This window comes from Paramisgurnus dabryanus, chromosome 1 (genome assembly GCF_030506205.2).
Source record: "Paramisgurnus dabryanus chromosome 1, PD_genome_1.1, whole genome shotgun sequence".
Lineage (NCBI taxonomy): Eukaryota > Metazoa > Chordata > Actinopteri > Cypriniformes > Cobitidae > Paramisgurnus > Paramisgurnus dabryanus.
The window spans coordinates 30,484,780-30,510,439 of NC_133337.1; the positions used below are offsets into that span (position 1 = coordinate 30,484,780).

Consider the following 25,660-nt stretch of genomic DNA (forward strand, 5'->3'; position numbering starts at 1 on the left):
ACGTCCGAATTCATTCATATCATCCATATTCATACCTACTGTTTTAATGGTCGATGAGTAGGTACTTCATCTAATTGAGTACCTACAGTCACAATATGCGATTTCGGACACAAACCATGTCTTCATGGACCATGCTTTGTTATGTGGAACTATGAAACCCCTATGATCCTATAAAATAAGGGATGCTTCTGTAAAATATAAAGATAAAATTGTCATTGCAGATAAGTTTTCCTGCATACATCTAGCTATTCCAGATAGTATTCAATGTTTTTCACCATTCACACACACACATAAGAGGAGGTCATCGCTCCAGTCTGTTCCTCTTGGCTGGCCCCGGACCCCTATGTGAGTGTCAGTCTGTCAGAGAGACACAAACTGGGCCGGGTCATTTCCTCTGAGTCTGACACATACGCCATGGCATCCTTTATTCAACCACTAAGCTTTTCTTATTCAATCACTAAAGCATTTCTTGTGAATGCGTTGAACTTCTGCTTACTGTCTAAATGCCTGAGTCAGAACTTCTTGTGTTTTATCACAGACTGAATGTTCATTCAATACTGCGGGACCATCAAACTTGTGTTGGGTTTCTAGCGTGCTTGAAAAGTCATTAGCGGTTCTCTGAGGTCTTTTGCGCCAACCGCTTGCGTATTAAGTATCAGACGGCCCATCTGTGGTGCACGCAGTAGCGCCTCCAATCTGTAACCAGATCCGATCTGTGAAACATCAGCGGGGTTTAGCAGATCGGATCCTTTCTGGGAAACAAGTACCTTGATGTGCCATTGCTGCTTTGTGTGTCATTGTAAGGCTTATAGTGAGAATGGGGCAAGTTGTCACACAAGATAGGATGGTATTTTGGTAATTGTAGGGTTTGTGTACAAAGTCCAATTACACAAATGAGTGTTTTCCCAGTAGTGGTTTTGTATCCTAGTTCAGAGTAATTGTAAATCAGAGTAAAATATTCATAATATTCAATACATGCACATAATATTCAGCAGTGATAATTTGACATTCCTCTTTTTATGCAAAATCAGTGGAAATGTTCAATAACTATATTGTATACTCCAATCTGCTGGGTTGTAATTTAACCTATACTGGGTTGTTTTAAGTCATTGTCGGGTCAAATATGAATTTTTAGGGTTAATTTAACCCAACAACTGGGTTTGCCTCGCTTTGATCCAAGGCTGGGTTGAAAATAACCCAGCATTTTTTTACAGTGTAGCTTTACATTATGTCAAATACATCTACATTTATGCATTTTCCAAAGTGATTTAAATACATTTAAGATATGTGTCCGTATGTGGGTTTCATGGGAATTAAATCCACAGCCCTAGCATTTCTAGACACATTCGACATATAAACAAATTACGTTTAAAAAAACCTTCCCTCAATGTTAACTGGAGTGTGACAACTAGCCCCAGTATTTACTATCTAATTATATTGGCCTGTATATCTTCTCATTGAAATCCTGTCTACATGTCTACTGATTAGCCAATTACGCCCAATTCATACTTGAAGTCATCCGTAGAGCGACTGTGAACGCGGGTGTTGACTGACTGTCAACAGGCTGAATGGAGCTAGATTGCTCTCCAAAACAACCCGGTGTGGCGCGCATTACTTATCCCTGCGAGTCGGAGGCGATCGTAAAGCATGCGTGCGTGTTTTTAGCTCAGATCTTCTCTTGAAGAGCGCTCAGGTGTGAAGGAACGTGTTATTTTTAAGCCTCTATAGGAGTGGAATCCAACCTCACACATGGGGAACAATGCTAATTGGCGTGTAACAGGAAGAAGCAGGAATTACGTACGCATTCAGAAAGAAAGAAAACTTCTGGTAGCTCATTACAAAGATATAGTTATAAATTTATTTCAATCTTTCACACATTAAATTATTTACTCAATTGCTGGGTTTTGCTCAGAGATTGTGGCTGATTTTGGGTTAATCAGAATATGGAGCTTCAGGTTTGATTAGGAACAGATGTCGCTTTTGGCTGCGTGTTGACGGCCGCATGTGTCACACCTGTAGTGGTGCATTATCTGCACGCAGAACATGACCAGCCCGTGCCAGCCTACGCTCACCTGCCAGATGCATTCATCAGATTTTGGATAGGCAAATGTGGGATGTAGAAAAAAAACAATGGCAGAAAATAATTTGCATTGAAATACTTGAATTAGACTCGAATTGGCAGTGTTTAGTGGATAGTGATGTGGAGGTGTGCTTCACTTTTGTGCTTTATATCTTCATGAACCGCCGAAAGCTTTTGTTTATATTTACAGCAATTGATAATTATGCATTTGGAAGAAGCATATGTCAGGGTATAGATTTAATAAGTAGGAAACAAACTCATGGGTGAAGCAGATGAGCTGCAGGAACACATCAGGTGGCATGAATTACTGTTTCAGTGCTGTTGTGCTACAATCCTAAAGATTTATTGGAGATATATTTCATTAAAATCCTGAATCTGTCCCCAGCAAGCAATAGCATAATTTCACCGTTTAGGTAAATTATATCGATATAGTCCAGTTAACTATAGACCCGTTATAGTCTGGTTTACTATAGGCCCGATATAGTCTGGTTAACTATAGACTATAGATTGTAGCTTTTGTGATACAATCCTAATGACTTATTGGAGATTTATTTGATTAAAATCCTGAATCTATACCCAGCAAGCAATAGCATAATTTCACTGTTTAGGTTAACTATACCGATATAGTCTTGTTAACTATAGACCCGATACAGTCCGGTTAACCATGGGCTCGATATAGTCTGGTTAACTATAGGCTCAATACAGTCCAGTTAACTATAGACCCGATATAGTCCGGTTAACTATAGGCCCGATATAGTCCGGTTAACTATAGGCCCGATATAGTCCGGTTAACTATAGACCCGTTATAGTCCGGTTAACTATAGGCCCGATATAGTCCGGTTAACTATAGGCCCGATATAGTCCGGTTAACTATAGGCCCGATATAGTCAGGTTAACTAAAGACTATAGATTGTAGCTGTTGTGATACAATCCTAATTACTTATTGGAGATTTATTTGATTAAAATCCTGAATCTATACAGTACTCAGCAAGCAATAGCATAATTTCACTGTTTAGGTTAACTATACCGATATAGTCCGGTTAACTATAGACCCGTTATAGTCCGGTTAACTATAGGCTCGATATAGTCTGGTTAACTATAGGCTCAATACAGTCCAGTTAACTATAGACCCGATATAGTCCGGTTAACTATTGGCTCGATATAGTCCAGTTAACTATAGACCATTATAGACCGGTTAACTATAGACCCGTTATAGTCCGGTTAACTATATTCCCAATATAGTCCAGTTAACTATAAACCAGATATAGTCCAGTTAACTATAGACCAGATATAGTCCAGTTAACTACAGACCAGATATAATCCGATTTACTACAGACCCGATATAGTTCGGTTTACTACAGACCCGATATAGTCCGGATAACTATAGGCTATAGATTGTAGCTGTTGTGCTACAATCCTAAAGATTTATTAGAATTTTTAAAATTAAAATCCTGAATCTATCCCCAGCAAGCAATCGCGTCATTTCACCATTTTGGTTAACTATACCGATATAGTCCGATTCACTATAGACCCGATATAGTCCGGTTAACTATAGACCTGATATAGTCCGGTTAACTATAAACCCGATATAGTCAGGTTAACTATAGGCTCAATACAGTCCAGTTAACTATAGACCCGATATAGTCCGGTTAACTATTGGCTCGATATAGTCCAGTTAACTATAGACCATTATAGACCGGTTAACTATAGACCCGTTATAGTCCGGTTAACTATATTCCCAATATAGTCCAGTTAACTATAGACCAGATATAGTCCAGTTAACTATAGACCAGATATAGTCCAGTTAACTACAGACCAGATATAATCCGATTTACTACAGACCCGATATAGTTCGGTTTACTACAGACCCGATATAGTCCGGATAACTATAGGCTATAGATTGTAGCTGTTGTGCTACAATCCTAAAGATTTATTAGAATTTTTAAAATTAAAATCCTGAATCTATCCCCAGCAAGCAATCGCGTCATTTCACCATTTTGGTTAACTATACCGATATAGTCCGATTCACTATAGACCCGATATAGTCCGATTAACTATAGACCTGATATAGTCCGGTTAACTATACACCCGATTTAGTCCGGTTAACTATAGGCTCGATATAGTCCAGTTAACTATAGACCCAATATAGTCTGGTTAACTATAGACCTGATATAGTTTGGTAAAATATGGACCCGATGTAGTCTGGCTAACTATAGACCTGATATAGTCTGGTTAACTATACTGCCCTACAAAGCCAAAGCGCAGTTACTACGCATTTGGTCAAAATTGAGTTTAGGGTTGAAATGGGCTTTGTGAGATCTGTTGTGTCTTGTGACAAAGTCTCCTGGTTTAGTGTTGTCCCATTTTAGAGAAACGTGTGTGCCAAAACTGCAGTAACATGTTTGACTGGCTGGTGTAAAAAAAAGGCATTTTTCTCAGTTTCTGTGTTTGCGTAGTTACTGCACTTAGCCTTTGTAGGACAGTATAGGCCCGATATAGTCCAGTTACTATAGACCCGATATAGTCCAGTTAACTATAGGCTCGATATAGTCCAGTTAACATAGACCCGATATAGTCCGGTTAACTATAGGTCTGATATAGTCCAGTTAACTATAGATTGTTACAATCCGGTTAACTATAGACCCTTTATAGTCCGGTTAACTATATTCCCGATATAATCCAGTTAACTATATACCAGATATAGTCCGGTTTACTACAGACCCGATATTGTCCGGTTAACTATAGACACGATTTAGACGGGTTAACTATAGGCACGATGTAGTCCTGTTTACTACAGACCTGATATAGTCTGGTTTACTATAGACCCGATATAGTCGGGTTAACTATAGATGCGATATAGACGGGGGTAACTATAGACACTATATAGTCCAATTAACTATAGATCCGATATAGTCTGGCTATTAGTAACCCACGCTCTATCCGAAATAAACCAATTTTTTTTTGCTTAAGATGTATGATATTCCATCATGTAGGCAAAGTCATCATTGATTACAAGGTGTTTTGATTCAAACATATTTGTGCCATTTTTTTAGCCTCTGGGTGGTGTTTGGACCGGCCTGATTTCACAAGAAATGATTCGTGTTTACGAGGTAGGCCGATTTGTATGGAATTCGTACGAAGTGAGTCGTTACAAAAACGTATTGCTGTCATAAATATATAAAAATATGCACAATTTGCAATGAGAGAGTATTATTTAGACGTCTTGTAAACTCAAAGATTACTTTAACACATCACATTTCCAAATACCTCCTGCGACCCGCTTAAGTACTTGCTATAGAAAACAACCCCCCCCCTCCCCCCCCACCGGCTCGAAATCACCGTTCTGGGAAAGACTTCATTAAGGTCATTAGAGAGGCCTGGTGGGACATCTACTACTAGAAAATCAGCTGATATAATAAAGCATACGCACTGAAGCCATAAATCACACCCAGATCTGTCTCTCTCCCCTTTCTTATAGCCCGCCTGCAGTGCCCATACTCTCCACGTCTTGCTTGGACTGATTTTCTTGGGCATTTTAAGGACAAGACTGAGGTGCGTTGCCCTTCAGGCACAATCAGTAGTTTACGGTGTCGGGTCAGTGAACGTCAGCGCGTACAAAAAAGTTGTATTTAGCCCTGATCCTTAGGTCGACTATTTGTATTGTTGAATAGCCTTGTGCCGTTACGTGTTTGATATGATTAATGTCGGCCCGGACCACAGCATTTTTGCTGTGACGTTTATTGGTGAACTTTGAGGTCGGGTTCAGCGGCACGGCACGGCCGATAGCGAAATTGGTTTTGGTGGGGTATTTTTGTTCAGTAAGGATCAGTGGCTTCGAAGTCCTGTAGATTTAAAGCTCCAAAAGCTCCTGATTAAATCCAGTAGTGGACCATGGAAAAGAAACAAGCATGGAGGGTTTAAGGATGACCTGCAGAAAACAAACACGGCATTGTTGAAAATCTTGTGTTGTAATTTTTTTAATGAAGACGAAACGTTTTATGCCATTTTAAAAGGAAGTATCTGCTTCAGTTTTTATTTTCTTAAATGCAATTTTAAAAAAGTGTATTTGAATATTTAATACATTGTACAGCACAGACTGAAATATTCATTCACTTGTTTGTCTAAGTTTGATCCGATTGAGTCGATTATTTTCACTCCGATAATTTGGCCTTAAGCTTAAAATAAACTTTTTTTCTCAAACTATACATGATAAATGTCTTCTATTCAATAAAAAATAAATAAAAAATGTGCACAATATTCAGTTGCTTGGTTAATAAAAACAAATTAGGACATGATTTGAACCAGGACCCCATGTGCGCTGAACACAAAAGGAACCACAAGACTAACATACTGTATATTACAAATACATAAAGGACTACAAAGTTATTAAAAAGTGCATTTTTCTCTGCTAGCTTCTTATCTCATGGTACCAGGTGACCCCAGAACTGTCACTGGTGTCTCCATCACATAATATCATCCTGAGAAGATTTCATTTATTTACACACCTGCAGTGTAGTAAATGGAGAAAAAAAATGTCCTCACACCCCCATCAGATTCAATGCACGCAATCTTTTCAACGCCAGCGTGAATGCGTATTTGAAGAGCGCTTGAATCAGGTTATTGTTTGTTAGGCACTGAGGACCGAGGCTTAATAAATGTTTTGTTGATGGGGGTTTGTCATAACCCGTGTCATCCGTGACTGGGTCCTGCTGAAAGACTCATTAGTTAGGCATACACAGACACAATGCACGGCTCCGTGTGATATATGTGCATGTTATTTCGAATGCATTATTTATTTTTACGCGGAAAATAGAAAAGAATGAGAGGCGTTTCTCTCACTTGGAGGATCAAAGCGCGGTTGGCGCTGATGGAGAATTTATTTATGTTATGAGATGCAGACGTTTGCCTGGAGGCTGAACTGTGTCTCGCTACCTGGGAATCCACAGAGTAACGTGGTGTCATATTGGTGGCAGAAACAGGAGAGTCATTGCTTTGTCCCTAAAGACCAATTTTAATTTAATGCAGATGCACATGAGTTTTATAGATAATGATGATGGAGGTGCAGAAAGCTTGATCTCAGTGGGGATGGTGTCCTAATCACAGATACTGATGTGGGAAAGTGAACACTGTGAATTGCAGGTGCTAAGGTGTGAAATGCGTACTTTTAAAATAATTCGATTTTGAGTATCATGATGTTTCCCAGAACGATCCCCCTGTCTTTACGGCCATAACAGTAAACAGTTGCAAAAATCTCTTAAGATGCAAATGATGAAAGCCAGAATTCAAAATGCAAAAATATAGAAACTAAAGCACACATTAGGGGGCGCTGTGATGTATGTTGCTGCCACATTTGGGTTGTATTCAGGTCCAAGTACTCACAAGGGGGCGCAACTTTAAAGCTGCAGTCCGGCACTTATTTGGGTTTAAAAAACATTTTGAGAAAATACAACCAGACAGTGTTTCAAAACTATCTGCTTGCCTAAGATCGATTCAAAACGGTAAACTTGTAATAATGATTTTAATTCCAGTGGTACTGGTGGTTTTCCGCTGGAAATTTGATCACGTCTTTGCGTCATTACATCACTTCAGCACACAAAAAGAAGGTGAGCCGGCTAGTAGGTTATATTGCATGTGAGAATGATGGAGGTGGATATTTATAACCTTTCTCACAGGCACTTGGTGAACATCTGCAGTGCTTAGTTATATAAAAAGCTGTTTTCTGATGCCATCGACTGATTGGTTAGCTTCTGTTTTTAACAATGTTTAATGCGTGGGTTTCTGTAAACGCCCTACAAACTGACTGGCATTGTGTCACGTGCAAAACAGCAGCGCAATGTATGGAATCATATTAGAGCACACACTTAAAATATCCTGTAGTGCACACCGGACGCGCAGCGCTGCGCCGTTCTAAAAAAATCTAACACATTGTTTTCTATGAGTGTATGCACACCGACGCCGACAGGTGGCGCCGGTGCTCAGCTACGACTCAGGAAGTTGCTCAATTCCCTGTCGCACCAAAGAGCGCCACTCACATAGTTTAACATTGAATGACATCATATTTGCCCAAATCATTAACAATTAACAATGGCTGCCAAAGTATATTTTGCATTTTGAAGTAGACACTATCTGACTAAGCTCGCGCTATTTAATGTGCACTTCCAGTTTACGATACCTTCCAGTTTTCCTAGACGCGACAATCCGCTAAGCTGCGCGTCCGGTGTGCGACCCCCTTTACTATCAAGAAAACATAATAGCGAATGTAATACACAACATGTAGAGTAATACACGCCACGAGTAACACGTTCTTGTTTGTAAACAATACATACGCGGACGCGTGTAACTTATCCGCGTGATGTGTAATAAGAATATTACATGACAGCAAATATAAATGAAAATAAATTAGTGATTCACCGATGTATCGGCAGCCGATATTTATCGGCCGATTTTTGATGAATTTGAAACCATCGGCATATTCGGCAATAACACGAGAGAGGGCCGATACCGATTGTTTATTAATTAACTGCATAAAGAAATCCATTATATGTAAAAAAAAAAATGAGTTAATGTTGTTAATAAAATAAATGCTGAATAGCAAAAACCACCTTTGAAGGTTGTCATGCTGTCTTATTATATTTGTTTTAGCTTAATTTGTGCCTCTCTTATTATGTTGGTCAGTTGAATGTTAATTAGATTCAATCCATGTTCAGTAAAAATAATTTGATGCAGAAATAAACTAGCTAATAGACCAACTGTATAGTATTGTATACAAGTGTTTAATATCGGTATCGGCCAGAAGTTGTCTGTTTTAAATCGGTATCGGCCCCAAAAAATCCTATCGGTGCATCCCTAAAATAAATGACTTACTTCAGGAATATTATCTTCCTCCAGTCGATCTTCCATTGATCTGTAAAGTTTCCCACTGGGATAAATAAAGTATCTAACTAAGATGAACGCTTATTTACTTGTCCTCATTGTTCAGACATAACTGAAGATCTTACTCACGTGTATATATAAGTTTATCATCCCAATATGCAGTATTTAGTCTTTAAATCTGATAAAAAAATAAGATATGAAGTCAGTCAGGATGACAGTATCCACAGGGACGTGGTGATTGACAGATTCTCCACAATACATTGTGTTCATCCTCGCTGTTTCGTGCCGATGTACAACCCAGGTTAAGTTGATAATTCCGCAAATAGCTGCAATGGCAGATTTTCGAACAGAGATGGCGACAAAGAGGAAAAACGCCGGACTGCAGCTTTAAATGAGATTTAATGTAGTTTCACATTCATCTTCCGTGCACTCTCGACATGGATTCTGCAAACAAACTGGTATTTCTGAATGGCCTGAGATTAAACAGATTTGAAGCGAAAGTATTTTGAGGCACGATCAACATTTATTATCATTATTTTATTTTTGACCAAAGGTGGCATTTAGGGGCTTTTGCACCTGAGGCTCCTTTCGTTTTAAACATTGAAATAGTGACATAGATCACATTTGGGGGCAGTTTCCTGGACACGGTTTAGATCATTGATCTCCAACGTGGCACCAGGTTGCCCGCGTAGAGTCTGTGAGTTACCACAAGCAAAAAGCACAATTTCTAATAGCCTCAATTTTAATATTTATTTATTAATTATTTATTACATTAGCTTGGCTTCTTTTGTGTATGGCAACATTTTAAGCAATGATAAAACATATCAACAAGTAAAATAAAAAAAAACTCAACAAGTAAAAACAAAAAGGTTTTGAGTAGACTATATCAAAAAGGTAGCCCTCCAGTTTGTTATATGGAGTGTGGTAGCCCTTGCTCACAAAAAGGTTGGAGACCCCTGGTTTAGATTAATCCAGGACTAGGCCTTGGTTATATTAGGACATTTAAGTAGTTTTTACAAACAAACCTTACAGAAAACAATACTGGTGTGCAAAACAATGGCACTGATATATGTTTAGATACGTCAGAACAAGGTGTTTTGAAATTAGGACAGCTCAAAACATGCGTTTTAATCTGGGACTAGAATAAACCCTGCCCAGGAAAACCACCCCTAAAAGTTTAAGCTTTGTCAGGTGGAGAATTGAGAAACCGCATTCATAATGTTGGATAATGTTTGTGAGTGCACGGCATTTAGTCTGATTTTAGGTAATTATACCAAGTTGTTATCATTACTAATCTGCTCAGTTGGCTTGTTTGTTTGCCATCTGTTTAGTATGCTTGGATTAGATATGTGTAATGAGACAAAAACTATTTTTAATGCTATTAATAAATAACACAACTTGCACCAAGTTCTCTCTCTCTCTCTCTCTCGCAGCTCTCTCTCTCTCTCGCATCTCTCTCTCTCTCTCTCTCTCTCTCTCTCTCTTCTCTCTCTCGCTCTCTCTCTCTCTCTCTCCGCTCTCCTCTCTCTCTCTCTCTCTCTCTCTCTCTCTCTCTCTCTCTCTCTCTCTCTCTCTCTTCACCTCTCATTCAGTCTGAATTTTGTTAGAGGACTAATTGCCTCTCATTACTTTTCTGCCACGTTGATTAATTGGTTCAGATACGACATAGAAAATAGCATATGCAAATACTTAATAGTCTCCTTTGAATATGTGAATATTTTAAATACACTGCGAGTTGGTAGAGAGTTAGTTTTCAGTATGCGAGAAATTCTGGTGATTCCTGTGGAAATACATTTACACACTTTAAATAAAATCGATGAGTCGATGACACAGAACAAGTTCATGGAGCGTGTTTTTAATGCTGTAAAATAAAGCTTTCAGCCGTTTTGTATTTGCTGTTAAATAATGCGAAGTCTCTCTGTCATATGTTTGCACAGTATTAAAGAGCACATATTATGCAAAATCCACTTTTTTTTAGATAAATTTGTTTCAATTGTGTGTCAACACAACAACCCTACAATGAAACAATGAAAAAATCCACCCTCTCTTTTTTAATCACCCATTAAACCAAAGCTGTCTCATTAGACATGCTGTTTTGATTCTCTTGTTAATGTGACATCACACTGATAAAGCCCCGCCACACGGCCACTGACTGAATGGTTCATTTTACTCAAAAGCTTTTCTAAATGTGTTTGTTATCACGTTGTAGCGCTAATGCGGCTAAAGATACTATTGTCCCAGACTGTATTCATAGGAATCAGATTTATTTTTAACCAAAAGCGCTCACTGTTTGTTCGTAAGGGAGTAAGGAGCTGTAGTTCATTTACATTTAAAGGTACACGCATGAAAACAGAGCTTTTTTACCAATTAGGAGCATTTTGGACATGCTTTAATAATAATTGTTGGGGTATTTTGACAGGCACTAAAATAATATGCAAAATTCTGATTTTTTTATAGAGAAACTGATAAGTTCATGATTTATAGTTCGACTCTCATAGTTGTCACCACAACACCATGCAATCTTTGTGTTTTTTCCCATGAGCCCATTATGAAGATATAATGCTGTTGGGCTTAAGAATAGGGCCGTGTGTCAGATGTCTTTGGGCCTGGTGAATATCTTTTCCACTTGTTTGACACCCAGCTTGGTGTCACCTTTGAATCCATAGCATTACAAAAGCATGCAATGTGCAGCATAAATACACCCACTGAATTTTCACTGACTTTGGTCTTTTGTCACAGAAGCAGGGCCGGATTATCCAATGGGCATTATGGGCACATGCCCAGGGGCCCACGCGCAGTCAGGGCCCAAGCGACGGGAGAAAATAAAATGTAAAATCTAATTGTTAATTATTTAGATATATATATATATATATATATATATATATATAATATATATATATATATATATATATTAATATATATATATATATATATTATATATATATATATATATATTATATATATATAATTTGATTGTGTGCGTGGGGGGGCCTACAAGAAATTGTGCCCAGGGGCCTCCAAATTCTTAATCCGGGCCTGCACAGAAGCCAGACTTCTTCCAAACAGCCACTGGCACTTTTTGGGTTGCTGTAATGCTCTTTGTGTGTGTTTGTGTTAACTGTTGCATTTTCTTCTGTTCGGGTCGCATGGCCACGAGGTCCTCATCCAATTCTTATCTCACGAGCCACATGTGTTTAGACACACACTCTTGCAGTCTTATCGCTTCTTCGGGCTTATCTCACGTGTGCATATCATTCAGCTTAGAGTAAATAAACATTGCATCGCATCACCTGATGAGAACTGACCCAAGTATGACAGCTCTGACATTTAACACACATACATATTGTACTCTCCTCCATTGATGTTAGATAGCTGAGGTTCTTGCATTTTCTGCTCTCCACTTCACCACGTGGTCCTCTTGAGGCACAGCTGATATTATAAAAGTCCAAAATCAATATGAAAGCTCTGAGGTGACTGCGTTTTTTTCCTTGTTATCCAGTCGTGTGGCACCTGACCTTTTTCGAGTCGTGTATGGAGGTGGGCAGGTGGGACTTTGACGGTACGCGGCGGCCATGTTTCATTGACGTCAATGACCTTTACATTCATATCGCCGTTGATCAGCGTTGACCGAAGTGAACTTCAACGTTTCTTTACCTGCTCAATAGAAGTCGATTTCTTTCAGTTTTTATTTTTGCTACAGCTTATGCACCAGATTATTTTCTAGATTTTAGTACTCAAGTATTTTGTACATCTGGTGAGAGTCCCAAAAGCTCTCTTCTCCTCTCTATGCTTTCCCCGAGTGTCCCCGTCAGTTACTAACTTGGGAATCAGCTGGCCCATCTGGTGAGACATCCAGCTTGGATATCTCACGCTCTCTTGTTTTCCTGTAAAAAACATGATAGTCATGCTTGGACATTGATGAGCTGAAAGGGGGAAGGTCTGTTTAGATTTTGACATTGATGGTGTTTGGGGGATATTTGCGAGTTGATGAATGCCTGAGAGCAAAGGTCACTGTCATGTTGTGTCGGATGCTGAGGTTGTTCACGCTGATTTCAAAAGCAGCCTGAGGTGTCAAATATTCTCCTGAAACAAAATTTAAATGAGGTTATGAGGTTAGAAGACAGATGTCTGACACACCAGTCAGTTTTGGTTTTGTAAGAAGTCTGATTCACATTTACATTACAAAAAGAGTGCATTGCTTTGCATTCAAAGTATACATTTTTATAATTGAAATATGTCATGTATAGGGCAAAGTTAATGGAACGCAAAGGTCAGGTGAATTTTGTGATTCAAGGACATCGTGCTGATGTAGCTGTGCAGAACTAGCTGTAAATACAAATCATATTTAATTGATAAACCATAGAGATGCACCCGTGATGTTTTCGCTCAGGAAATCAATAGAAGCAGCGCTGCGATTTGTCAATTGAATGAGCTGCTGGAAAGCTCAATGCATGTGCAAGGGAAGCAGATGCGAAAGGTTATTTGGGGTTACCTATACTATTTGTTAAGGATGCTGTTAAGATGATTTGGAGACCGAATAAATGTGACCCTGCTTGTGAAATCCAAGATCTAATTGAGATTTGGAGCATGGTCAATATTAAAGATTTCAAGGTTATATTTTCACTGAATGTCCTTTACATTATGTAAGAGGATTTTATAACAGTAAACATCACAAAAATGACTTCAGCTTGGTTTTCACAGACTGGGTCTGTTTATTCCCGTTTTTATAAATTGGATAAAATGAGACTTTATATTTATATTTAATGTCTGTGTGTTGTTTGTCGATCATCAAATAACATGATGTTTTGTCCTAAGTGAATTATAAAAAATATTTCAGCTCTGTTTATAAAGTATGACTATTTTCTCATTGATCTACAGTAGTAGGATGTGTGTGCTTGCCACAAATCTGTCTTGAATTAATGTTTAAAATACTGAATACTCTGAGCTTATAACAAGCACATTTAATTGGTCAGGTGCTGAACCTGCTGTTTCGGGTGAATGAGTTCTGATTGGGCTGTTTTGACAGGTGTCAGGTGCACAGGGTTCCCACGGGTCATGGAATATCACGGAATTTTAAAAGGTCTATTCCTGACATTGAAAGTCAGGGAAATTTATATTTTTTCGCCCAAGTAATGGAATATTGTCAATTTTAAAAGGCCTATTCCAGACATTAAAAAGGTCAGGGAAATTTATATTTTTTCGTCCAAGTCATGGAATATCATGGAATTTTAAAAGGTCTATTCCAAAAATTGAAAGTCAGGGATATTAATATTTTTTCGTCCAGGTCATGGAATATCATGGAATTTTAAAAGGTTATTCCAGAAATTGAAAGTCATGGAAATTAATATTTTTTCGCCCAAATCATGGAATATCGTGGAATTTTAAAAGGTCTGTTCCTGAAATTGGCGATAAAAATATACATTTCCCTGACTTTCAAAGTCATGGAATATCACAGAATTTCCAGACATTGAAAGTCAGGGAAATGCATATTTTTTTCGCACAGGTCATGGCATATCATGGAATTTTAAAAGGTCTGTGCCAGACATTGAAAGTCAGGAAAATTTATATTTTTTCGCCCAAGACATGGAATATCATGGAATTTTAAAAGGTCTATGCCCAACATTGAAATCAGGGAAATTTATATTTTTTCATTCAAGTCATGGAATATCATGGAATATTAAAAGGTCTGTTCCAGACATTAAAAGTCAGGGAAATTTATATTTTTTCATTCAAGTCATGGAATATCATGGAATATTAAAAGGTCTGTTCCAGACATTAAAAGTCAGGGAAATTTATATTTTTTCATTCAAGTCATGGAATATCATGGAATATTAAAAGGTCTGTTCCAGACATTAAAAGTCAGGGAAATTTATATTTTTTGCCCAAGACATGGAATATCATGGAATTTTAAAAGGTCTATGCCAGACATTAAAAGTCAGGGAAATTTATATTTTTTCATTCAAGTCATGGAATATCATGGAATATTAAAAGGTCTGTTCCAGACATTAAAAGTCAGGGAAATTTATATTTTTTCATTCAAGTCATGGAATATCATGGAATATTAAAAGGTCTGTTCCAGACATTAAAAGTCAGGGAAATTTATACTTTTTCGCCCAAGACATGGAATATCATGGAATTTTAAAAGGTCTATGCCCAACATTGAAATCAGGGAAATTTATATTTTTTCATTCAAGTCATGGAATATCATGGAATATTAAAAGGTCTGTTCCAGACATTAAAAGTCAGGGAAATTTATATTTTTTCATTCAAGTCATGGAATATCATGGAATATTAAAAGGTCTGTTCCAGACATTAAAAGTCAGGGAAATTTATATTTTTTCATTCAAGTCATGGAATATCATGGAATTTTAAAAGGTCTATGCCAGACATTAAAAGTCAGGGAAATTTATATTTTTTCATTCAAGTCATGGAATATCATGGAATATTAAAAGGTCTGTTCCAGACATTAAAAGTCAGGGAAATTTATATTTTTTCATTCAAGTCATGGAATATCATGGAATATTAAAAGGTCTGTTCCAGACATTAAAAGTCAGGGAAATTTATATTTTTTCATTCAAGTCATGGAATATCATGGAATATTAAAAGGTCTGTTCCAGACATTAAAAGTCAGGGAAATTTATATTTTTTGCCCAAGACATGGAATATCATGGAATTTTAAAAGGTCTATGCCAGACATTAAAAGTCAGGGAAATTTATATTTTTTCATTCAAGTCATGGAATATCATGGAATATTAAAAGGTCTGTTCCAGACATTAAAAGTCAGGGAAATTTATATTTTTTCATTCAAGTCATGGAATATCATGGAATATTAAAAGGTCTGTTCCAGACATTAAAATTCAGGGAAATTTATATTTTTTGCCCAAGACATGGAATATCATGGAATTTTAAAAGGTCCATGCCAGACATTGAAAGTCAGGGAAATTTATATTTTTTCATTCAAGTCATGGATTATCATGGAATATTAAAAGGTCTGTTCCAGACATTAAAAGTCAGGGAAATGTACATTTTTTCATACATGTACAAGTCATGGAATATCACAGAATTTTAAAAAGTCTATGCCAGACATTGAAAGTCAGGGAAATTTATATTTTTTCGCCCAAGACATGGAATATCACGGAATTTTAAAAGGTCTGTTCCAGACATTGAAAGTCAGGAAAATTAATATTTTTGTCCAAGTCATGGAATATTGTGGAATTTTAAAAGGACTATTATGTTAGCTTGCTAGTGGCCAGTCAGCTAGAAAAAGTAAAAAGCAAAGTTGTCCATGAAAGCAGCGCGTACATGTCAGGTGCGAGTTTGTATTAGCCAAAAAAAGATAAGATTTAATGTTATATTCTTTCATTATCTTGCTTTTCCTATATAGGTTATTCCTGTGGCACTCATTTTAATCCCTCATAACTTCAATCACCTGCAGTCACCTGTACCTGTTAACCAAGGCAAATAATACCTAGTCATTAAAATTTTTTACAAGAGCTTTAAAATTGCAACCTAGTCATTTTTATTATGATTTACTGTTTTCTACATAAAAAGGTAGAAGAACGTTCTGTTTAAATTTAACCTTTATTTCTTTAATATTGACTGAGTAAGGTCATGTCAACGATTGAAATCAATAAATTCAATTAAACTTTGATGCACCTAATCTTAAAATGAGATTGAGACTTTAGCCACAAACAGGCTCACATTTATGAAATATCTATTGAACGCCATGAGATGTATTGTGCTGATCTTATGATCCACAGTTTCCTTTAGATTAGTAAATAATTCTTCAATTTGTGGGTTTGGCCTTTGTTCTTTTCAGGTGAATGGCCGTGACTTCTCAAAGTCCGGACATGAAGGGGCAGTGGAAGCCATGCGGAAAGACCCAATAGTGGTGCAGGTGCTGAGGCGGGGTCACTCGTCCCGAAACCAGAGCAACCTACAGGAAGTCTGTGTGGTGGACGTATGCACTCAAACGGACATCACCTTCGAGCACATCATGGCTCTGGCCAAAATGAGACCCAGTACCCCACCTGTGCCGGACATCTGTCCCTTCCTGCTGTCTGACAGGTACAAAAGAAAAAAACATTAAGGTTTCTTCAAACATACCAAATTTTGAGCAAAAAGCTGAAATAATTGCATTTTTGTAAATTAATTTAGTTATAGATCAGATTAAGAATGATTACCAACACATATATGGAGTTTACAAAGTTGTTGAATTCGTTTTTGCTTCAGTTTTTTTTATAAATTGGGTAAGAGCCATCTAGTGGATAATAGCAGAATTACAGATTACCATAAAAACTCATCAGGAAAGCGTAATTGGCAGGGAAAGAGTTAATATTGACTGAGTAAGATCATTTCAAGATTGTAATCACACTTTAATGCTCCTTATCTCATCATTAGATTGAGACTTGAGCCTGAATTTCACAGGCAGATATTATTTCATATGTATTACCGTTTTATAACTATGTTATTACCATTAATGCTAATTTAATAGCACAATTTGCCTCTACCTTTATCCTGACACATGCATCTTCTCTGTGGACTTTTCAACATTACATCTAAGTCTCTCTAAACCACTCAGGTTTGAATTTCAACGATGTCCCACCGGTACACGATTTTCTTCATCACGCGGCAATGGCCGTAACCCCCCTCCCCTTTCGAGTTATTCCCCATCACAGTCGTAAAGTCACGCCGGGGCCTATGTGTAATTATTGCGGTGGCTTCCCTTATCCATTTCCTGTAATGAGTAGTATGCAGGGTGATTAAAACCTAATGGAGTGCTAAAATATCAAACAGGCTGGCACACAGGTTTCTCTTGGTGTTTTATACCCTCTTTTATGGCCCCTCATCCAATTCAAATTGTCCAATGAAACACAAATCACTCAGGGCTTCAGCACTGCGTTTCTGTGGATGATCTGATCAGATACCTCCTTATGTGCTTGTGTGTGTGTGTGGATACGGCTAAACAAAATTAAGGATTCATCTCATTTGCGTGTGTATGTGTACGACCAGGCTTCGCACAGATTGCTTGGGATCTTGGAACGGTTCATTTGCAGTTGTATCCCGACATAATGTGTTAACAGATTAATGAGTATTGTTTGTTATTGCATGCGCCCTTTGACTACAAACAAATTCTGGTGTCTGACGAGTAGTGTAACGCATGGCTCTGGGGTCTGTTTAATATGTGCTTACGTATTTAACTATATAGTAAATCATGCTTTTCTCTTGTTTTCTTCCCCAGCTGTCATTCCATTCAGACAGTGGATCGTGAATATTTCGATTGTCCGGAGTACGTATCCGCCACTCAGGCAGAAGTGGAAAGGGCCGACGAATTTGAATGTGAGGTGAGTTAAAGTCCGCAGGGTCATAATGAGTTAAAATGCAGACCTACTTACCGTAATCAAGTTCATATTTTTATGGGTTCCAACAAAGTTTAAAGCGAATAAAGAAGAAGGTCCAAGGGATATTGCTTTTATATTAAAGAAATAGTTTACCCAAAAATGAAATTTCTGTCATTTGTACTTACTTTAAGGTCATTCCAAAGCATTTTGGTGTTTTTTACTTTTGTTAAAGATCAGATTCAGAGCGATATACAACATACACAGAGTTTTTACTATTTAAGGATCAGTGGATGCTTCAGTGTTTTATAAGTTGTGTAAGGGCGCCACCTAGTGGATAATAGCGGAAATATGAATTGCCGTAAAACCTGATCATTGTCAGGGAAGCGTTTTCTCTTAATTGACGTGTTAACTCGTAAATGGCAGGGGAAGAGTTAAAAAATACACTCACCTAAAGGATTATTAGGAACACCTGTTCAGTTTCTCATTAATGCAATTATCTAATCAACCAATCACATGGCATTTGCTACAATGCATTTACGGGTGTGGTCCTGGCCAAGACAATCTCCTGAACTCCAAACTGAATATCAGAATGGAAAGAAAGGAGATTTATGCAATTTTGAGTGTGGCATGGTTGTTGGTGCCAGACGGGCCGGTCTGAGTATTTCACAATCTGCTCAGTTACTGGGATTTTCACACACAACTATTTCTAGGGTTTACAAAGAATGGTGTGAAAAGGGAAAAACATCCAGTATGCTGCAGTCCTGTGGGCGAAAATGCCTTGTTGATGCTAGAGGTCAGATGAGAATGGGCCGACTGATTCAGGCTGATAGAAGAGCAACTTTGACTGAAATAACCACTCGTTACAACCCAGGTATGCAGCAAAGCATTTGTGAAGCCACAACACGCACAAACTTGAGGCGGATGAGCTACAACAGCAGAAGACCCCACCGGGTTCCACTCATCTCCACTACAAATAGGAAAAGAGGCTAGAATTTACACAAGCTCAACAAAATTGGACTCTGTTTGGATTTCTGTTGAGACATTCAGATGGTAGAGTCAGAATTTGGCGTAAACAGAATGAGAACATGGATCCATCATGCCTTGTTACCACTGTGCAGGCTGCTGGTGGTGGTGTAATGGTGTGGGGGATGTTTTCTTGGCACACTTTAGGCCCCTTAGTGCCAATTGGCCATGGTTTAAATGCCACGGCCTACCTGAGCATTGTTTCTGACCATGTCCATCCCTTTATGACCACCATGTACACATCCTCTGATGGCTACTTCCAGCAGGATAATGCACCATGTCACAAAGCTCGAATCATTTCAAATTGGTTTCTTAAACATGACAATGAGTTCACTGTATTAAAATGACCCCCACAGTTACCAGATTTCAACCCAATAGAGCATCTTTGGGATGTGGTGGAATAGTACTTAGTATTTTTATATAACGACATAGGCCATTTTGTACTTTTGTTGCATGACATTCTGTGGTTACTGCCATTTGAATGGAAAAGATTTATGTGAATCCTCTTTATGCAAATCAGTCTTCCTCTTGTGATCCACGAAATGATATGCGGGTGAATAAATAATGACATCATTTTCATTTTTGGGTTTTTGCTACAGCTGGAGATCTCGCAAATGATGCCATTATAACTCTGAATGATAGATACAGAAGGCCAGATACGGATGTGATTAGTTTTACTTTAGTATCACTAATGTTCTTCTCTAATGGATCTCTTATTGATAGTACTTGTAAGAAAAACACGTATATCTCTTAATGGTTCGTCATTAATAAAGATTGCTTGACGCTACACAAACAGCTTGTTGCCAGACGTCTCGCGAAAGTAGTGGATACTATTTACGATGGGTTTTTAATTAAGGAATAATTATGGATTTTGTCATTGTTATTTTCTGGCACTCGTATCTTTCCAAACTCATGCTCTTGTTGTTATTTTTACCGTAAAACATTGCAGCGAAAACGTTCTTTTCCATACCATTTCACATACTATTTTGCATACAACGACAGTTTAGAGTGACTACGTCTTTCAAGCCCACATTTGTGAGGATCCTTCAGGATTCCTCTTAGTGTCCCACAGAAAAAAATACAATATACAGGTTTGGAAAGACTTGATAGGTGAGTAAATAATGATAGACGGCTTCACTCTCTGGGTTCTGCATTAGCCTACGTCGCTTCATGCATGGACGAGCTCTTTCCATCCGAAATAACTTCAGCTGTCTGTCACAAGATCTTTCATAACCGGCCCAAACTAATAACATTCAGAGGGTATATGAATACGTCACATCTTTAAATCTGTAATATACGTAGAATAATCACTATAATTTTGCAATGCCTCAGGTGGACGATCTGGTTTAAAGCGGATTGTGGAGGATTATTTTGCTCGGCGGATCGGTTGATCCCTTCCTGTGAACACAATAGGCTTGAGGAAAATATGAAGTATCGGCGAGCTTCTAAACGATCAATATGAAGCCGTATTAAAGCCGTTGGTGATGAATTGCACCCATTGTGTGGACTGACAGTAACTCGGGTTGGGCTGAAATATGAGGGAGTCCAGCTATTTATATCACACCGTGGACGTTCTCGTGAAGGTGTTGGTATCTCATTTTTAGAAATTATTTGCCAAATAAGGATATTTGACAGTTTGGGATATGTGTTCCTGGAAGAGAAGCTGGAACGTCATATTGTCGCTGTTGTAAATCTGGTTAATGGGGAAGGAGGACTGGTTGATGTATGACACGAGTGCTCGGTCAGGACCGTCGACCGGTAAATGAGTCGCTTTGCTTGAATGAACCGAGTCTAAGCGGTACGCCTGGTTTTGGCAACACTGCAAAAATGACTTTCTTACTAAGTATTTTTGTCTTGTTTTCAGTAAAAATATCTAAAAATTCTTAAATCAAGATGTTTTTTCTTGATGAGCAAAATGTCCTAAGAAAATAAGTCTACTTTTTAGACAAAATGTATCAAATTTAAGTGAATTTGTGGATAAAACAAGCAAAAAATCTGCCAATGGGGTAAGCAAATTTTTCTTGATTTTTTCTTGAATTAAGTGTTTAAGAAAAAAGTTCAAGATTTTTTGCTTACACTGCAAAAAAATATTTTCAAGAAAAGACATTTTTAGTATTTTTGTCTTGTTTTCAGTAAAAATATCTAAAAATTCTTAAATTAAGATGCTATTTCTTGATAAGCAAAACGACCCAAGAAAATTAGTCTAATTTTTTTAGATTAAAAAAAATCACATTTAAGTGATTTTGTGCATAAAACAAGCAAAACAATCGGCCAATGGGGTAGGCAAAAAAAAAATCACAACATAAAAAAAATTCTAGAAAATTTGCTTACCCCATTGGCAGTTTTTTGGTTGTTTTATGCACAAAATCACTTAAATTTGATATTTTTTATTTTTTTACTGAAAACAAGACAAAAATAAGATTCTTTTTCTTGAAAATATTTTTTTTTGCAGTGTACCCATTGTCAGATTTTATTGTCAGCTTGTTTAATCCACAAAATCACTTAGATTGGATATTTTTTGTCTATAAATTAGACTTATTTTCTAAGGTTATTTTGCTCATCAAGAAAATGCATCTTGACTTGAGAATTTTTAGATACTTGTGCTTAAAACAAGACAAAAAAACTAATTAAGAAAGTCATTTTTTACAGTGCCTCAGGTGGACTGCAAAAAATTATTTTCAAGAAAACATTTTCTTAGTATTTTTGTCTTGTTTTCAGTAAAAATATCTAAAAAAATCTTAAATTAATATGCTTTTTCTTGATGAGCAAAATTACCCAAGAAAATAAGTCTAGTTTTTAGACCAAACATATCAAATTTAAGTGATTTTGTGCATAAAACAAGCAAAAAAAAGGCCATTGGGGTAAGCAAAAAAATCTTGAACATTTTTCTTTTTTTGCTCGTTTTAAATCAAGAAAAGAAAAAAATCAAGAAAATAAATGTTCTTAGTATTTTTGTCTTGTTTTCAGTAAAAATATCTAAAAATTCTTAAATTAATATACTTTTAGTGATGAGCGAAACGACCCAAGAAAATAGGTCTAGTTTTTAGATAAAAAAAATATCACATTAAAGTGATTTTGTGCATAAAACGAGCAAAAAATATTTTTTCAGGAATTTTTCTTGAATTAAGTGTTTAAGAGAAATGTTCAAGATTTTTTTCCTTACCCCATTGGCAGATTTGTTTGCTTGTTTTATGTACAAAATCACTTAAATTTACTAGACTTATTTTCTTGGGTAGTTTTGCTTATCAAAAAGCATCTTCACTGTAACAAAAATTGCTGTAATTATGCAGCTGGTTGCCAGTAACTTACTGTAGAAGATAAAGTGAGTGAAAATGTTTAATGTTCATTTAACTTTGAACAAACTGTTGCCAGTAAATAACATAAATGTAAAATCTACAGTAAGTTACTGGCAGCTAGTTGCCAGTAATACCTAGTAAAACTGTAACTTCTACAGAATTTTTTACAGTGTAATTTAAGAATTTTTAGATATTTTTTACTGAAAACAAGACAAAAATGCTACAAATTTTTTTTCTTGAAATTTTTTTTTGCAGTGTACCTGCTGTTTCTTGACAAATAAATGTCTTTCAGCGCTAAACATCAGCTTAGACCTATATCATAAAAGCTTACATTATTATATCACAGATCCACTGACATAATCCTCTGCAGGACTTTAACCATAACCCCATAGTTTCCCTTTCAAAAGAGACCAAATGAGTGACCCGCGACTGGTGACCTTTAACCTGCATATCTGCTAACTAACAGATTTTCCAATTTGACTTTTCAGCAATGTATGTTTGAAATATCTGGGTGTGTTTGTGTTACAGGAGGTTGAGCTCTGTCGAATGAACAGCCAGGAAAAACTGGGTCTGACCCTCTGTTACCGCACCGATGAGGATGAAGAAGATGCGGCTATTTTTGTTGGCCAGGTGAGCAATTATGAGCGATAGAGATTACCTATCATATCAACTTAAACTTGTTGTAGAAAACCTGAAAAACAAATGTATGTACAATGGATGTTTTATAAGCAAAGAGCGGTTTTTTGATTCATTCATTATCAAACATAGGTCTCAACTGTAAGATGTGGCAATGAGCATAAAATCTGGGCGATCTAAAAAATCTTACTGAACGCTTTAAGCATCAATTAAATTTTCAAAAAATTAATTAAAAGATAAAAGCTTGGTTTGATCCAATCTAATTTTTCCACATCCGAGTAAAATCAAAAGGACTTAATATGGAACATTTGTGGATGATTTCCTCCTTTCCGAAGTTCAAATGTCAAACGAAAGTACCAGAACTGTGCAAAACATGAAGAGTAGAGATTTAGAAATTATTCAGCATATAGATGGGCCTTTTTCAAGCTTTTTAATTGCTGATTTTAATTAGCAGGGAATGGCACCTCTCTTGTTTCCCGGGAAGTGTAAAATGCCACTTTTTCTCCACTCACCTCCTTTGGCAAACAAAGGCACGAAACGGAGAACGTGTTTCGACACAGACAGGGAGAGAATTATTGTGCAGATGTTGCCGACTCTTACACCATTTCTCGCTTGGAGATATGTAAATTCAGACCACCTGACATCAAACAGGGAGAAACTGCTCCTGAAACAGATTATTTTCTCATTCATATCATCACGGGAATGGATTATAGTAAACAACATACAGAACGTGTCTATAAAAAGAATAGTTCATTCAAATATTCATAATTTATACATCTCTGATGTATGAGCCTTCATTTCTTGACTTACTTTCACACAAAGATATAAAGGCATTGTGTTATATCAATGGATGCCGTTTTACAATTTGAAGTTAACTACTATATCTGTACTCGTCAATAAAAAAACAATTTATAAAGAACATGATACATATTGATATGGATTGTAGTAAGTTTATTCCATCCATTAGGGTGGGGGACAGATTACCACCCTCTGTTTTGTATCAAAACTTAAATGACTTTATATTGAATTGTCCTATTAATAAGCTCACATATTGATGTCACGTTTGTTGTTTATAGGTTGAGCCAAACAGCATTGCCGCAAGGGATGGACGGATCAGACAGGGCGACAGAATTTTACAGGTGTGGTACATAAAACCCATATGAACATGTGTTGTTTTTGGCAGCCCTTTTAGTTTTAGTCTTAGTCTTTTGGACAAAAATGCTTTTTAGTTTTAGTCACATTTTAGTCACTTATAAACTTGATAGATTAAGTCTAATTTTAGTCGATGAAAACGCAAAAGGTCTTAGTCAAGTTTAAAGGATTAGTCAATTTTCTTAAAAGAAAAATCCAGATAATTTACTCACCACCATGTCATCCAAATTGTTGATGTCTTTCTTTGTTTAGTCGAGAAGAAATTTTGTTTTTTGAGGAAAACATTGCAGGATTTTTCTCATTTTAATGGACTTTAAAAGAGCCCAACATTTAAAACTTAACTCAACACTTAACAGTTTTTTTTCAACAGAGTTTTAAAAGACTATAAACGATCCCAAACGAGGCATAAGGGTCTTATCTAGCGAAACGATTGTATTTTTGACAAGAAAAATAAAAAATATGCACTTTTAAACCACAACTTCTCGTGTATATCCGGTCGTGATGCGCCAGCGTGACCCCACGCAATACGTCATGACGTCAAGAGGTCACAGAGGACGAACGCGAAACTCTGCCCAAGTGTTTACAAGTGTTGAGAACGAGGACCGTTCCGACATTGTTGTATGTCAACTGATACTAATTAATGTCTTTGTGTCAGTTTATTGTTTACAATGGTCCGCAAATGTGCGTTTTATATATGTAACACGTGACCTCCCTACGTCACTACGCATTTACGTTAGGTCGCGCTGGACCGGACTTAAACGAAAAGTTGTGGTTTAAAAGAGCATATTTTTTATTTTATTTTTGTCAAAAATGACAATCGTTTCGCTAGATAAGACCCTTATGCCTCGTTTGGGTTCACTTAGAGTCCTTTGAAACTCAGTTGAAAAAAACTGTTAAGTGTTGAGTTAAGTATTAAATGTTGGGCTCTATTAAAGTCCATTAAAATGAGAAAAATCCTGCAATGTTTTCCTCAAAAAACATAATTTCTTTTCGACTGAACAAAGAAAGACATCAACATTTTGGATGACATGGTGGTGAGTAAATGATCTGGATTTTTCTTTTAAGAAAATGGAATATTCCTTTAAGTCAATTTTAGTAAAAACAGTAGTCTTTAACAAATTAATTTAGGTTAAAAAGTATTGGAAATGGGCTTAGGTTTGACAAGTAGATACATGTAAAACCTTAAGCTTAAAATGAAATGTGTCACAAGCCGATTGTTGAGTAAAATTGAATGTATATGATATGTTAACAGCATGGCT

The 25,660-nt window shown here is 36.9% G+C and overlaps 1 protein-coding gene across 1 annotated transcript in view; it reads left to right on the plus strand.

The window, feature by feature from the left end:
* The window catches only part of pdzrn4 (PDZ domain containing ring finger 4), a 42,576-nt gene that overhangs the window by 11,551 nt on the left and 5,365 nt on the right, over positions 1-25,660 (plus strand). The window contains exons 2-5 of the mRNA XM_065285126.2: positions 16,773-17,020; positions 18,195-18,297; positions 23,142-23,243; positions 24,326-24,388. Of these exons, the coding sequence (XP_065141198.2) occupies positions 16,773-17,020; positions 18,195-18,297; positions 23,142-23,243; positions 24,326-24,388 (516 nt within the window). The remainder of the gene's footprint in view (positions 1-16,772; positions 17,021-18,194; positions 18,298-23,141; positions 23,244-24,325; positions 24,389-25,660) is intronic.